At 36.6% G+C, this 16,958-nt stretch overlaps 2 protein-coding genes across 2 annotated transcripts in view; both read left to right on the top strand.

The window, feature by feature from the left end:
• Nucleotides 1-3,505, top strand: part of LOC142349427 (CDK-activating kinase assembly factor MAT1-like) — a 31,900-nt gene extending 28,395 nt beyond the window's left edge. Inside the window, exon 4 of the mRNA XM_075400974.1 lies at nt 2,710-3,505. Coding sequence (XP_075257089.1) covers nt 2,710-3,423 — 714 coding nt within the window. The 3' untranslated portion in view covers nt 3,424-3,505. The remainder of the gene's footprint in view (nt 1-2,709) is intronic.
• A 3,729-nt stretch (nt 3,506-7,234) lies between these two features.
• Nucleotides 7,235-15,457, top strand: LOC142349008 (CNK3/IPCEF1 fusion protein-like). The gene is made up of 5 exons (XM_075400407.1): nt 7,235-7,487; nt 7,841-8,009; nt 9,413-9,659; nt 9,964-10,106; nt 13,350-15,457. The coding sequence occupies exons 1-5, from the start codon at nt 7,393-7,395 to the stop codon at nt 15,210-15,212; spliced, it is 2,517 nt and encodes an 838-aa protein (XP_075256522.1). The 5' UTR covers nt 7,235-7,392; the 3' UTR covers nt 15,213-15,457.
• The last annotated feature ends 1,501 nt before the right edge of the window (nt 15,458-16,958 follow it).

Below are 16,958 nucleotides of genomic sequence, written 5' to 3'. Positions count from 1 at the left end.
CGGTAAACAAAACGAAATTGACAATGTCATTCGATTGAACACCCAAACTCAACCACAAAAAGTTCAATTCTGTGCAACTGTAGAGCTTACAAAACCAGTGGATGAAGAAACTTCACAAGCTGCAGTTCAACATATAACAATCTTTGCAAATTCGAAAGCGCAAAGGGTCGAGTTTCCTGGATTAAATAACGAATGTTTCTCTGAAATGACCGAGCAAATGATAATAGCATTGAACAATTTTTCATCACATGGTAGCGGTTGGTCGATAAACCAAATCAAAAAGGTTGAAATGCGGCTTACAAAAACGAAACAAATCCGAGCATCCTCGAAGTAAATTTTGCTAACGAGTATTCAAAAACGCCAAGACAAGAAATGGTTTTGTCACAGAAAAGTTACGATCATCACAGTAAAGAATCACTAAAATTGCAAAAGTGGCTCAGGAAACGAATAACGGAAGACACACATATACAAACTTGTTGAAATACTCAAGGTTTAGCAAACACAATAACAAAGAATTACTCTAATTTTGACTTATGTTTCGTTATGTATTGACACTAATTGAAAACCAAGCCTTCGCTTTATTCATTTTTCATGAGGAAGGGTATGGGGTGCAAACTTGCAGTTATTATTTGGTATATGAAAGTGCATACGCACAAAATTTGCATAAAGATGCTGAAATATTTTACTTAATGACATCTCATTGGCTCTGCCATTTAAAAACAAAAATTAGAGCACTGATGTGTTCACGTTTATTTGCGAAACACACAAACTGATGAACAAGATTGAGCATGATATATAAAAGTTTATATATTCATATCTTTCAGTTATCAAGGAAGCAATTTATCTCCACCTGCAAGGTTGGTTCGTTCATGTTATTCCTCTTGGCTTTTTGCATATTTTTGTGCATATGTACTTTCATATATCTAGAATATGACAGTGCTTATGCACAAAATTTGCATAAAGAATAATTTTTAGGTCATTATTGTGGCTATGTAATATTCAATTATTTTGCTTGATATGCAGTGATGGGTTTGGCGTGTGGGTTGAAGCTTGGTTGGGTGTGTGTGTGTGTGTGTGTGTGTGTGTGTGTGTGTGTGTGTGTTGGCTGGGCGTGTGGGTTGGGCATGTGTGTTGGTGGGTTGGACGTGTGTGTTCGTGGGTCGGGGGTGTTGGTTGAGGGTGTGGTTGGGTGTTGGTGGGTTGGGCGTGTTGGTTGGGCATGTGTGTTGGTGGGTTGGACGTGTGTGTTCGTGGGTTGGGCGTGTTGGTTGGGGTGTGGTTGGGTGTTGGTGGGTTGGGCGTGTGGGTTGGGCATGTGTGTTGGTGGGTTGGACGTGTCTGTTCGTGGGTTGGGGGTGTTGGTTGGGGTGTGGTTGGGTGTTGGTGGGTTGGGCGTGTGTGTTCGTGGGTTGGGGGTGTTGGTTGGGGGTGTGGTTGGGTGTTGGTGGGTTGGGCGTGTTGGTTGGGGTGTGGTCGGGTGTGTGTTCGTGGGTTGGGCGTGTTGGTTGGGGTGTGGTTGATGCACAAAACATGATTTACACCGTATCACATCTAATAGAGACAAAAAATCAACAAAGATTTTGGACCCTATTTCTCAAAAAATTTTTTAAGTTCTTGTCCTCCTATAGGACAAAAATTCGATTTCCAATAAAATCTTTTCGGACAACTTTTATCACTCACAAAACGTGTTTCACAACTATTTGCATTGATTCAAACCAAAAAACACAAAAAAAAAATTTTGACCCCATTTTTCAAAAATTTTTACAAGTTCTGATCTCCTATAGGGCAAAAATTTCAAAATTTGAAAAAAAATATTTTCCGACAACTTTTTTTACTCAAAAAACATGTTTCACACATTTTTACATTGATTAAAGCCGAAAAAACGCAAAAAAATTTTTCGACCCCATTTTTCAAAAATTTTTACAAGTGTCGACGCCCATTAGCGGTAAATTCTCAAATATGAAAAACTGGATCTGAATACTTTTATCATACACAAAACATGTAATCGCAATGCTAGCAATAGCAGTGCTTAATTTATATCACTGTTCTAAACAAACAAACAGACCCCGCAGCAAACAGACCCCGCAGCAAACAGACCCCGCAGCAAACAGTTAGTCGTAACAAAAACTGGGTCAAGCTTGTAAACAAATTGAACAAAGTTAAAATCAACCGAAAAGTTTTCCATTTTCGGTCAAAAGAGGGAGGGGGGACAATTTTTGCAATCTATAAAATTTTTGGAAGTGTCCCACCCCGTAGTAGACGGGCGTTCCAAAAATTGTCCAAGCAATAGCAGTGCTTAATTTATATCACTGTTCTAAACAAACAAACAGACCCCGCAGCAAACAGTTAGTCGTAACAAAAACTGGGTCAAGCTTGTAAACAAATTGAACAAAGTTAAAATCAACCGAAAAGTTTTCCATTTTTTGGTCAAAAAAGGAGGGGGACAATTTTTGCAACCTATAAAGTGTCCCACCCCGTTGTAGATGTGCATTGCAAAAATTGTCCGTCCCCCTCCCCCCGTTGAGGTTCTAGTCACTTTCCTTTACTACTACTATGGAGAACAAACAGTCCGTCAAAGAGCTTAAATTTGAAACGAAATCCGTGATAATAACTGACCAATGTTTTTGCTATCTTTTCGCAGGCTTTCAATTTTTTAGTTAGGTCAAGAACAGCATCATTCATGTCTTGACAAACTTGTTGTCATTTTAGGTATTTGACGACGCTGCAGTTGACAAAGAAGTAGAAGTAAGACGCAAACTGACGAAGGAGCTCAACCTTTACGAAGAAGATTTCTCCTCTCTGAGAGAGTACAACGACTTCTTGGAAAATTTCGAAGAAATTGTATTCAATTTTACAAGTAATATCGACATCATAGCCACTAAATCAAAACTTGACTCTATGAAGGAACAGTACAGCAGCATTTTAGCTCAGAATAGATTTAAGAAACTAAGTAAAGATCAGGAGCAGATAAGAAAGCAAATCCAGAAAGAGCGAGAGATTTTAGATCAAATGCAACAAAAGGTCGCCATGGAAACTATGTATATGAATCAAGCTAAAAGAAGTAACAAAATGAACTTGTTGAAGAAATTGGAAACGTCATCGTTGCCAGCTGAACAAATTGTGAATGAACACCAAAAAGATGTGAGCTTATTGAACAGGCAGGGTGGAGTGGAGGTTTCTGAAAATTCTGCAGTTCTGGAGGAAAATGCTTTCGATGAACTTGAAATTTGTTATGAATACACATCACCACAGTTAGACATTTATGGCCCCGACATTCCAATGGACACTGAAATTGTTACAAATGATCCTCCAATTTTCAAATTTGTTTTCAAACCAAGTGAAATTGGCTTGGCTGGTGGTTATCACCAATCTTTGGCGTGTAATCGAGCCATATCCGATGCTTTTAATTGTTTATTTTACTGATAATCCAATGAACTTATTTCTCTGTGCTACAGAATTTTTGCTTTGAAACCGAGAATTGAAATCTGGTTCATTTTTTAGTTAATATATCTCTTCGATCACTTCGGTAGGTTAGAAGCAATTACATTGACTGTTGATGTACTGAGTTTTTTTGTTACATGAGTGTCTTTTTAACGCACCATTTTTAATTGCTCTCAAACGAAGTTTGTAGCAATTATATTCCTAAGCTCTGCTGGCCTTGTTTAATGCGATTTTTCATATTTCCGACTTTTCTAACTTTTTTGTTCGTCTCACCATTTGACTTTTGCCCTCAAAAATGGGATAATCAGTTGAAGCCCAGGAGGACCTTATGTAGCTCACTATTTCACTTAGTGTCTTCTGGCGTAGTGGTCTCTAAGTATGCGATTCATCGAAACTGCTGAGGAGGCATAAATTCATGGTGTGATGGCGGTTCTTAAGAGTTTACCCACCCCACCCCGCGCACCTCGTCCACCCTCTTCCACCTCATTCCAACCGTAAACCCGCACACCTGACCCTCCCCCCTCGATTATGCTTAAGCTAGCCTCCCGAAACCACTACAACTAGCTACTGAAAAAGCCAACTGCTCGCCAGTCGTTTGATTGCGGGAAAGTCCCCCGACTTTAGTCGGTTATGTTTTTTAACCCTGTGCCTATGATCTCTCTCGTTCATTTAAAATTTATAGAACTATTGGTTTGGAACTGAATTACATGCAAATAAAGAAGTTCAGTCCTTCATTCGTTCACTGATTTGCAACACTCAGCAATTGAACGCGAGAAGTTCTTTCTTTACTTTAATATGTTAGTGGCATAATATATGCTTACTTTAAAGAATTGCTGATCATTTTTTAGCATGCATTCAACTCTTCAAGAAGCCATAGCAATATTTTAAAGAACAAATTATCATCGGTTTGAATTCAAGCCCTTTAAAGTGTTGGCTATATTTTGCTCAGCTATGCAGTTATAAGTTAGAATAAGTACAAAGTAAAATAAGAATAACTTATAAGTTCCAAATTCTGAAAAAATGTAAAGCTCTCTGGAAAAGGAAAAAATGACTATTAGTAAACTTCAAAATCCCCACCTAATCGGTTTATTCACAAGAGTATGGTTTTGGCAACCATCATTAACAAGTATTCAAAAATAAAAAAAAACGTGTGCAGAGTTTAAATTGATTGTTTTCTTTTGTTCATAAACAAATAGCACAAAAAACTTTTAGCAAAAAAACTTTTAGCACTTGATCATTTTGTTTCGCGCCTTCTGTTTTTTTAATACTCTTTATTGTTTTTTTATAATCATTTTGCCTTCACAGCAGTGGATGTTTTGCTTCCTCTCAGAAAAATACTTTTCTCTTAATAGTTTCTTCTTTTATAATGTTTCCATGCTCTATTGCAAGAAAGTAAAATAGAGCGAGAGTAAAGAAGCTATTTATTACTCGTATTTTTTCCATATTTCTTTTCTCAAATTGTTTAGTGAACTTTTTTTTGCTGCTAGCGCTCAAGTTCTCGTTAATGTTGTGAAGTTGTCAAGCACCGAGTATTTGTTGAGCAATATTGAGCTTTTGTGATGTTTTTCTCGGCGATTTTCAAACCGAACAAGATTTATTGGACAAAATTTTTAGAATTTTTCTTATCCGTGAATTTGAAATCTATCTTGACTTCATTTGAGTTTTAGATCGGATATTTTGTAATATCCCTTTGGTGGGCTGAAATTGAGGAGCTGAAGTTTTCATGCTTCAGTGTAACAAAAATCTGATGAGAGCTCGAAAAGCATGAACTCAAGTTACAAGGTTATCTTTCATAATTTTTGAGGATTGAAGATTCGTTTTTCGTGTTGGTCAGTTTGTTTTGACTAATTATTTTTGTGATGTTTCGCATTTAGTATTAATCTTTTAAAACAATATTAAAATATTAGCCTTGGGAGGTATAATTAATCTCAATTTCAAATTTTAGCTCTTTTTTGACCATTTTGTCATGTCTTTGCAAATTTAAAGAGGTGCACAGCGGATTTCCAGCTTTCAAATCTATTAATGATTGGATTTTGACTGCGCGTTGTTTTCTTTTTAATACTACAAGCAATGGACACATTAGTAGTTGATTTTTCAAAAGCCTTTGCGAAAGTCTTGGCTTGTTGTTTTCCCTTTGGTTATTGAAATAGTTTTATGTAAAATTTAAGTATGTACTTTCTGACAGCTTTTGAGTTGTGGGACCGTCAAAAGGATTTGAGAATATATTTTAATGCTCTCATTTTCGATTTTAATATATATTTTTCTTTCAAACTTTGCGAATCTTTACGATTTAATGGGGAGTATTATTATTGTTCAGCAAATTTTTTTAGTGGAGACAAGATTTTTTTCACCTGACGTTTGCAAAGACTTCGTTTTCTTTCGAGAGTTGAGTTGTTTTTGTACTATGACTCGTTTTCCAACATTAGACTTAAACAGTAGCTTAGTTTATAATGTAGGGATTTAATGTGACCAGCAACTGCTGGTAATTTTCAAGGTAAAGATTTTTGTGGTTTTTTGATTCCGTCCCCCCACCTAACTACCTGCGCCAGTCTCCCACCCCAGCTACTGTCATCTTACACCAGCCCCTGGCACCCCTAACTTCACACATCTCCAAATTGTGACTGCAATTAAAACCCTATATTTTTAGGCAGTGATCTATTGGTTTTTGTTTTTAAATTTTAACGTTTCTAATTTAAGTAAGTTATGAGTTTTTATTGCATGGCTCTTCTACCGTTTATGTGGGTGATTCGAAGTATTCCTTAGTTTTGCTGCGAACATTTGATCGCGCGGCATGAAGTCACAGAGCGATTTTTTTGGTGAGTTCTACCACACAGCAGCTGAGTTTGTGTGTGCGTGATATATCATTCTCTTGGTATGAGTTTTTAGGCCAAGCGTGTGGCAAATTCTTTATCACTCGACGTACCTCACTCAATAAAAATGTCTTTTCACTCACTTTTTAAATCTAAGCTGAGAATAAACTCTTACTGAATTTCAATCGAGGGCATTCAAACTATATAATTACAAGGCTATATTGCTTGAAAGACAGCAGCGATTTCTAATTGAACTTAGACTTTGAAGTCAATATCTTATTTTTTAAAAACCTTTTTTGGTTTCTGTGTTCTTCTTTGACTAGGAGTCTCAACAATGTAAATCGCGGCTATTATCCAACAATATGGCGGCTGTTTTTTGGTTTTCAATTTTGTAACATTGTTACAGTATATCAGAGACAGAATATAATTTTAATACTGTTCTTTTTGTAATGTTTTTCTGTTTGTTCTTCTTTTTATTGATAGCCTTTCTTTGTTGGAAGGCGGCACTTATGTCTTCCATCTTATAATTAATTATGATCATACACTACTATTGTCTTTCAGGACGTGTTCTTTTTTTTAGGTCGTTGTCTGCACCAATATGTGGATCGAGCTTTTGATCATGCCGCTTGAAATCATGCATCTGTTTTAATGACTCTAATATTGGATTTAAATGTTTCCATGAATGGTATTTAGCAAAATTGTTTGACGCATTGAAATCCAGGGTTTTTAGTTGAATTTTCGCATGAGACGCAACCAAAAGTGAGTTTTATTTGTTTTCATTAATTTTCCAAATTTGTCTTCTGATTGCATAAAATTTTTTGGACATCAAGATTTTGCTGTTTTGCGTTTTTATTTTTCTGCCTTAGTTTCCAAAAGGTGATTTTAGTTACCTGCCTGATGGGTATTTAGTTACTGAAACCTTTGCTTGATTATATTAATGAAACCCAAGTCAACAAGTTTCGCTAGTGGTAGTTGATAGATTTTTCAAAATCGTTGATAATTTCAGAAGGGGAATGTTTTAAATTAAATCGAGCAAGTTTCTACATTGATGAATGGACGGAGGGACGGACGGACGCTATTGGTTTATTTGGAGAGTTAGATAGTTATTTCTGAGGTATCACAACAACGTAGGAATTTCAGTATGTGCAGTCATTACAACATTGAGTTTATCAAGGCTCAGGATTTGGCCAATTGGGCTGCGGGCTTGGAGCCTCCCCTGAACTCCTACGCTTCCAGGTAAATCAGAATCAACGATTGTAACAATTTCTTCAGTCATTGAAAATTTATTAGTTCATAGCAATTAACGTCACATAGCAATTGAGCAATTAACAAGATCAAAAATATATTAAATAACTAGACAAACTTTTAAGCAACAAAGCAACTTGTTTTTTCACTTTTTACTTGAGTTTTTCATCATTTCTCTCTATATGTTATTTGCTAGATATATATACCTTGAGTGATAGTGCAAGATCAACGGTTGCTATCGACACGTGTTGTCTACTACGATTTGTAAAATAGGCTCTGATTTAATTTAGTCTAATCACTAAAATGTTTGACTTGTATTCTCTGAGAATTAATGTTGTTTATAGGTTCGTCGAGACCAAATGTGGCTCTCTGGCTACAATGTTGATGGACGATGAGCTAATCGATAGGAGCGTAGTTCCCAAAATTGGTCACCTGATAAACATGCGGGAAAAGTTGGCATTTTTGGTGAGGGTATTATATGACATCAAGGACGAAACTGTGGAGAGCTTGGTGGTAAGTTGCCCTTTTTTAATGACTGGTCTTGAATGAAATTTTAGGACAAGAAAATTGATTGAAATGTAAATATTTGAGGAAGCAAGTGCGGTATGACGCTGTTCCGAATAAATCAACAATAAATTAGTCAGCTAAAGATATGTCATCTAGATGGACTTTATTTTGAAGTTTAATTGTTCTCAAAGGAAGTTTGTAGGAATTATATTAGTCCTAGTGGTCATTTTAAATGCGGTTTTGCGTACTACCGTTTTTCGTCTGATAGTATTTTTTCGTCTGACAATTTGACTTTTCCTTATAAACTGGATAATCACGTAAAGCCCGGAGGGCATTAATCTACTGATCAGTTGTTTTTATAAGTCTCTAAGTATACAATTCACTAATTCTTCACTTTGAATTCACGTGATGGGCGGTTCTTAACCTTAATAGGTTGACAACTACCCCCTAAAGTTGAGAGCACTTCGCCCGAGGTTAGTCGGTTGTTTTGTTTCTTCACTTCCGTGAATTACTCTTCACTTCACTATCTTTTGGTTATCTTCGTTTTGTAGACTTGCTTTAGCGCGAGTGTTCATTTGCTTAGGCCTCGTGGTTATTAAGTTCTGTCGAACAAAGTTTGGAGTTTTTGTCGTAGTTATGTTTTTTTACAACTGGAAGAGAAGTATTGGTATTCTACATTTTTTTAATGCTGAATCAAGTTTGTTCATGATTTGAACTTTAACTTACTTGGTTTTGAACATTGACTAACACGTAAGCCCCACCCTACGTTCACGCTTGACTTCTTGGTTCTTAACTCGATCTAAAATGTTCCCTCTTTTAGAAATTTTATACAGCTGAACTCAGTTTGCAGCAGTTTACTACAAAATCTCGAAATGAAAAGCGGGCCTAATTGGTTTCTTTTTATGGAAGTTTTATTGGCCTATTTGAACATCATAACTTTGTTTCAATCCTCTTTAAAACTGTTGCCTTGTTACTACATTGTTACCGCTACTAACTCCTCTTCAAGCGTGATGAAGCAGGCTACACTAAAATTGGGCTCTAGTCATTCGTTTGAGATTAATTCGGTTGACATCATTCGATGGTTCTTTTTTACAGGGTTTTTGGTTAACGATTTGAGTTTGTGTTGAATGATACGAGATGCTGGTAAAGACCGCCGTTGAAGTGCTTTTGCCGACGTTGGTCGGTTAATTTCTGTTCTTACTGTCGTATAGAGTTGTGTATAGTTGCTTTTTCTAGAATTAGATATTTTACGCACGTCTTTGTTTTTTCATGGCAAAATGGAAAGGATTAAAAAGTAGTGGTCTACAGAAAATGGTTTTGGATCCTAAACCTACGTTCTTCATGCGTTAGGTCGGAATAGAATTATTATCTTGCCTTCGAGGCTCCATATTTATTCTGTTTTTCTGCAGATGAAGTACCAAACAGGCGCCAGATCACTTGAGACCATTATCAGAAGGCGGAGGTATGAGTTCGCGCCACAACAGGTCCACTCGGCCACACGAGCCACAGTGCCCAACAATGTATTAAGTCACGTGTGTGACATCATGGCAACCGGAAGAGACATCTGTTCGTGGCTGATCAAGGCACCCTTCTCAGATGGAACTGGAAGTTACAAAGAGTTAGCCGAGACATTTATGCAGAATAACCGAGAAATGGGTAAGGTCTAGAAGCTCATAATTATCTATCTAGAACTTCTAAATGTGGACACGGATCTGTACCGAAACAATGGATATTGTGTTTTTGCCTTAGTTGTGACTAAGCATTCTCACTTCTCATGAAAAAAGGCCAATGATCTGGAGCTCAAAATTACAAACGTCACAGTTGGGGGGGGGGGCGAAATAGACTATAAGTATTCATCTATCAGTGTATACTGTCACTCTTTTATGCAAAGTAGCATTGATTGGGATTTTCTTTTGTTGAGCTGTGTTTGATTTCGTTATGTGTTCGAGCTGTGTGCTAGGGTACTCTGTGGTGGGTGATAGATGGACTCATGAGTTGGAGGACTTATTAGTGAATCAGTGCAGGAAGATGCAAGAGTTGTGCCATAACTTCATTGAGAACTGCACCGACTCTTCTATCATTACTCCCGCTTTTCTAGAACAGGTATTGGTCTTAAAGCACATCTTGTTGTTCCGAAGCCATTATATGGGGGGAGGAACTATATACTGAAATGGTTTTTTTGTTCAGTCAATTTTCGCCGATCGATATATTCAATATAGTGAGTTATGAGAGGTATCGTTAAAAAGCTTGTCCAGCGTAGATTATAGAATTGTTATCGGAGTCCAAAATTTTGTGAACAGTCGGACATTTTTGTTCACAAGTTTCCTATTTTTTTTCTAAAATGGTGGCCATAGTCCCATTGGTTTCACATTTAAAGATAAAAGGGAATTAGTGAATTGTTTGAACCTAAAATTTTTCCTAAATTTTCAGCTAAGTATTTGAAAAATCAAAAGCTTTTATTCATAATAAAAGCAACTATTGCTTTTTGGCCTTTTTATCCAGTTTGACAGTTAAAGCAGACATAAGAACAGACGCAATCTCTGTTTGCTCAGCAATGGGCTTGTTGTACATCTCGTTCAGAAGAAAGTTTTCTGGAAATAACATTTGTGCGATTTTCCGCCAATTTACCGATATTGACACATGCATAGTTTTTTGATTCATAATGATTTTCTTTTGCCAAAGAACACTACGAAACGTTTTAGGAAAACTGACTTTTTCAACAGCCGCGCACGATACGAAGGCCAATTTTGGTCACATTGTCATCTTTTCAATGGAAAAAGTATTGGAATACGTTTTGTATCTGTCTTTTTTAATTTTTGCAATTTTTCATCCCAATTACATTCAAGTCTTTTTCATTTTAAAAAATGCAAATAAACGCAGGTCCCATTTTCGTTCAAATGAGATTGATGTGAATAAATGTTATGTATTTTTGGTGTGGCGCATGGATTTTCTCCATCCGACAAGTGTTTTCCTAAAGTGGAATTTTGTAGTTAATAAATTTTCGGACTTGTTGCGCGCTCTGTATTTTTTTAAATGTGGTTTTCCTTTTTGTGTCTTGTATCTGTTAGTTACAGAACAGAATGATTTCATATCAAACCTCACAGATAAGGCCTCACATTTTACTCGCAGATGAAGGCCAATGATTGTACTTGATGATCTCAGCGGAAACCATATCTTTTTTGCTTCAACGTCGTTTGCGTGAAATAGTTTGCGAAGTTTTGTCTGAGAGTTCTGTCTGTCGTCGTTGTTAATTTGTAGTCTTTGACTCTCTCTCACTTATGACGTATCCAATTGGCTAACTAAGTAGTAGCAAGTCAATTTTCTATCATTTTTCATTTGAAAACTCAGTTGTTATCTCTTGCGGTTTTACAATATTTATATTAAAAAAAGGTTTTTCGAGATTTGGCACTTTGAGTCTTATTTTTGCCAAGTTTTAGCGTAGTTTTGTCAAGGAGATTTCTCATTCTTTGTCAAGTGAATTTCAGTTGAGTCTTCTTGGTTGTTTTTTTATTTAAATAGTGGTTTTTGGCGTTTACTGCGAGTTTTCATAATTTTTCAATTTTTTTTAAACTTTCCTTTTTTGAGGTTCTCTTTTGTTCGATCGTCACATTAATGAAACTATAATGAGAAGTGGCATCGTTGGCTTCGAAAGAAGGCGAAATTGATTGTTCACAATATTTTAGTGAATAGATTGTGATTTTATGTGTGTCGACCGTTTTATCGCAAAATTGAGTTGACTGTTTGATTCTTGGATGTTTTTTCTTTCTGTAGTCGTTTGCCATTCTGATAATGACAAGTCTCAATGGTTTTGTTTGAAGTTATACGTGTAGTCATGGAATGATTTCAGGTTATGGCTAATGGCTTTAAAAACTTGAATTTAATTGTTTTCAAAAAGTGTGGACGTCTTTTCTAAGTTTGTCCTTTTTGTTTTCTGTCTACTTATTGTTTATTCTCAATTATGACAGGTCAATTTTCTTTTCTCGTGAAATGCAAGTCATTCGGTGTAGTTTTTTTTGTCGGATGCTATTTTGACTTTTTCATTAAGTTTTAAAAAATAGATGGACAGGGAGTTTTGGGCTTGAGTAATGCTTATTTGATTTTGTTGTTTGGCTTGTCTCTTACTCTCCTTAATGTCGGTGATCATTGGCTCTCTACTGTTTTATTGTTTAATTTGTGTAGTGGTTAATAGCCGCCCTCATCTTCTCAGCCGGCTATTATAGCGCTCCTATTTTTTTTTTTAACTTCGTCGAATAAAAAAATGTTTCGCTTTACCTCATTTTGCCGCCTTTTCAACATTTTGCGTGAAATCTTTTTGACTTCTCTTGGCTAGTTTCTCTCTTCTCTCATTCTGCTAAAAGTGATTTTGAACATCAGTTGCTCAGCAAAGCAATTCAAAATGAACAGAGTCAGTATAAAAAATTGAAGTCAGAAATAGAAACGGGATAAACCCATAAAGCCCAATTTTAGATGCCCGCTATTTGAACGTCGTTCCTATAAGTAATAGTTACATCTCTCTAATGCTTATTGTTATTGATAGTAGCCCCTGTAGCCTCTCTCTAAGAAACAGAAGTATGTTCAACTACGAAATGCCATCAAAATAAATCGGACTTAAAAAAATGTTTTTGTACAAAAATCTTTTTTTTTTCAATATCTTCTGTTATTTCAATCCCAATCATGCTTATTGGAATCAACGGCGGCTATTTTCCGGCAATCTGCCGGGTATGTTTTGAGATTAAAGAGGTTTTAAATGTTTACACAATTTTGGTTCGAAAAAAATCGATTTTTTCTCATTCTCTTCCTCATTTGGTGGACAATTAAGTCAAAAACGTGTTTTAGCAGGGTCGGAACATTATGCGCAAACTCACATTTCCGAGCCTCTTGGTTAAATTCATAACGTTGGTTTTCTTCGTCAAAGTATAGGTTACTTGACTCTGAAGTCTCTGTGAAAATGACATTACTCGAAAAACGCGTAGTTACTCGAGATTTAAGCCATAATTCCGAAGTGACTTAATCTTGAAACATGCTCTTAACAAATTTATTATCTGGCACCAAATATAGAAAAATCTAGAATTCAATAATCTAGTCCTGCAGAGGTTTGGCGTTTTAAAATTTGCAATAATTGCAATTAACGTTCCACGAATTGCACATATTTTTCACTGATGCCATTTTAAAGGCATTCAGAGAAAGAGTTCCAAAAATCGATTTAAGACCGGGCGTAGCTTAATATTTTAAAATGATTACAAACATTAAGTGCGTATTTTCGCATGCATTTAATGATAACTTATTTGGTCGTCCTGACGTTTGTTTGGTTTATTTCTGCGATAAATTAAATTTGAAATTTTTCAGGTGACCTTGAAACGTCAAACGCCAGATGAACCCTTAGGTCTACCCTTCAAGTCTAACTTAGAAGGCATTATCTGTGTGACCAATGTTCGTCCAAATTCAGTTGCTGCAAGGACTCAAAAAATCGATGTCTTCGACGATATAGTTCAAATTGACCACACATGTGTACTTAACTGGACAACGAAAAGCTTCACGATCAAAATGAAGTCACGTAATGATATTTGCCTCACTCTGAGAAAAAGACCTCGTCATTTCAGTATGAATTACCAATTTAGAAGAATGAAAGTTATGTGCCCGCCGGATCCGAGCAAAATCATATATCGTCAACCCAAAACGCGCTCAAGAAAGTCAACTATGGAATCTAAACAAAGTTCATCCGGAAATGAAGCTGATCTCAAAACTAATGCCTTAGCAGTAGAAACAACCAGAGCATCGCTCAACCCATTGCTTAGCCCAGATAGCAGAATACCCACTGATAGCTTGTCTTCATCGTACAACAGAGCTTCAGCGACTCGTGCCAGTGGTACTGCTGGTCGCGTGGGTTCTCTTAGACGACGCTCGCTATCAGCAACTTCGCTTATGAATGAACCGAACAAACAGAATGTGAAACCTTTGATAACTGTCGTTAGTCCTGCAAGCGGAACTCCAACTGCCGCGCCCTTCTATCGTGAACAAATGCTGACCAGTGTGAGCTCATGTGACCCCAGTACGTCATCGGGGGCCTTAAGCAGTGACCAAGATTCATCGTCCGTTTTTCAAACGCCGGCAGTTCAAGTAACACACGAAAAGCACGCTGTGATTGATCGCCGAGTTTCTCTTAAAGACCTCGGCGAAACTGAAATAAGCGGAAACCTGTTCAGAAAGAAAGCAGACAATGATTGGAGCTTCTGTTATTGCGTCATCAAGAATGGCTATTTTTATGTATTTTCATCACAGAAAGCTGAGAAGGCGGATGTAGTTGTCCATTTGAAATCCGTTGACGTTGCAAAATCTGATCAAGAAGATAGTTTTAAATTTGTTTTCACCATAAATTTTACATATCAACAGAAAAAGTACGTTTTTGCTGCAGAGAACAGGTTAGAACTTGGTCATTGGGTCAACAATTTGCACACTGCGAAGTTGCTCTTAAACAGTAAAAAGACAAGTGTAGCAGCTAGGAACACATTAGCCGTTGAAAATGAAGTTGATGAAAACTTTGCGTTAGAAAGCACAAGTTTGGACAAATCCTTCCATGCCAGCTCGGACAATTTTTCAGAAACGGACGACGAAGATGAAAAAACAGAAAGATGTGAAACAAAAGTTGCAACAAGTAATGAGTCTCTCGATTTACTGAAGTATTCATTATTGGCTACGTCTGGACATAGTCCCTTTTCTCGAAGTTCGACCATTGAGGAATCGTCGGTACCTGGGTTTCCTGGTGCTCATGGAATTCCATCTGAAAGTTCCTTGCAGCAAATTGATTCCAGTTCTTTTTCAACACCTCTGCGGCTAAGAATCCCGGCTTCTGCTTCAAGCGAGCACGCTCCAAGTTCCAGGAACTCGTTAGGCGAGAAAGAATCCGAAATGTGTGAGTCAACTCAAAGCGTGAAACTGGTACTAATGTCAGAAATTAACGAAGAAGCAGCTGTGAAAGTATGGGAAGAACCAAGAACGGAGCTGGATCAACTTAAAAGTAAGCTAAGAGCTTTAGAACGAAAATTACTCTCGAAAGAATCGGATCTTGCAAAGATCGAGAGTTTGATTGAAGTTGGCGAAAAGGATCCTTCCCAAATGATGTTGTCACCTGTTTATCATGAAGAGACTTCTGCTATTCAGTGGCACGCATCTACTGACGATGAATCAAGCACAATTGATACAGAATTATAGTATAATAGTAAACCATATTAACAAGAAAACTAATTTAAAACTCGAGGCTGTTTGAAGTTAATTGCAAAATGCGTTCGTAATGTCGCATTTCTATCTTTATTGAATTGTCTTTATAGTTACCAAAATGAATTTGAAATCTGGTTTTAAAAAATCGCTTTTGTAGCGTTTCCATTGATGCGTAATATTTGAAGAATGATTCCTGGTCCGTTGAAGGTGTTTGAAATTAATTTAAGACTTCCAAGAAATCTTTGAAAATGCACTCAATATTGCCGAGGTTTGAGTCATAGCAGGAATCGGAAAATCTAGTGAACACTTGCAAAAATTTTGAAAATCTTGAATGCGTTAGAGTTTGATTGATTACCTTTAGAGATTGATATATCATAAATCTTTACTGATATATCATAATCTAGTTGATTTCCTTCGTAATTAGTCAAGCGTTAATGAGTCCCTATGGATTTCAAGTTTATTTTTCAGAATGGTTCACGGAATGATTTTTTAACCTAATTTTTGTGCGAATTAATTTTTTCACGTAAACGGCCGAAATTACTCCAAATGGCACTTGATTACTTTTATTGCGGATCCTAATGTGTTCTGTGGAATCCTAATGTGTAAGTGAACGCTAACAGAGAGCATTATCTGATAGTACCCCTGTGATTCTGGATTTTTTCATCGTCTTGAATCTGATCAGATAATTACTAAGAATTTTTTATTGTTTTAAATCTGATAGATAGTTACCAACAGTTTTATTGTGTTAAATCTTATTAGATTGTACACGAGAAAGTTTTGATGATCAGAATTTCTACAAAATAAAACCTGACCAGATATCTCAGCAGTTAAACTTTCTTCAAAATAGAGTTATTTTTTAAGATATGTGAAAATAAAATAATGGCGCAAGTTATTGTCTGAGACCTGAAAGGAAGGATTATTTTCGTGTATAATTTGGTAAAATTTTGTTGGGTAGGAATTGATCACACTACATAATTAATAGACGCGAAGCGATAGCTAGGGGCGCTCGGGAATAAATTTGGGTGATGTAATTTTTTTTCTGTTCGCACTTACTTTTTTACTTATCTTTGTACTTTTTTTATTAAAAACTTTTTGATCGTACACAATTTTTCTATAAAAAAAACAACGATTTGAACTTTTTCCTTGCATTATCGCATTTTACGTAGGTACGTTGTTTGAAGCGCTCAATCTTTTTCTGACTTAAGCTCTATTTTTCGTCGTTAGATAAAGGGAATTTTTGAGATTTACCTGTGTTTATTAATTGCTCCGAACAAAATTTGAAGCAAATATATGTGTCTTCTTAGTCTTTTTATGCGTTTTTATGCCAAAATTTTCGTTTTTGATTGGTTTATCGTTTTTTAAAAGTTTGACCCTTTCCCACTTCAAATCGCCCTCGTCCGCTTCACCTCCACGTTTTTCCACACGTAAACCAGCGTGCTCGCCCTCGTCCCCTCCCATGCTCACCCTCGCCGCCCTATTGAGCTGTCGCGAGCCTCCCTAAGCCACAGCTAGCTAATAACCAAGACATCTGCTCGCCAGTTGTTTGAGAGGAATTCGCCCGACGTTTGTTGTTTTTTGTCTCATCACGCAATATTTTTAATGACAGGTCTCATCTGTTGTTAGTGAGGAACAAGTAAGTCTATTAAATTGGTCGAATTCATAGCTGATGGACAACAAACATAACTTGGACAGTTTTAGTGTTCAAAGTTCAAAACCTTTGAGTTTTGCCCGTTTTTGTTT

Source organism: Convolutriloba macropyga, chromosome 11 (assembly GCF_964194025.1).
Source record: "Convolutriloba macropyga chromosome 11, txConMacr16.3, whole genome shotgun sequence".
Lineage (NCBI taxonomy): Eukaryota > Metazoa > Xenacoelomorpha > Acoela > Convolutidae > Convolutriloba > Convolutriloba macropyga.
This window is presented reverse-complemented; position numbering and strand designations above follow the sequence as displayed.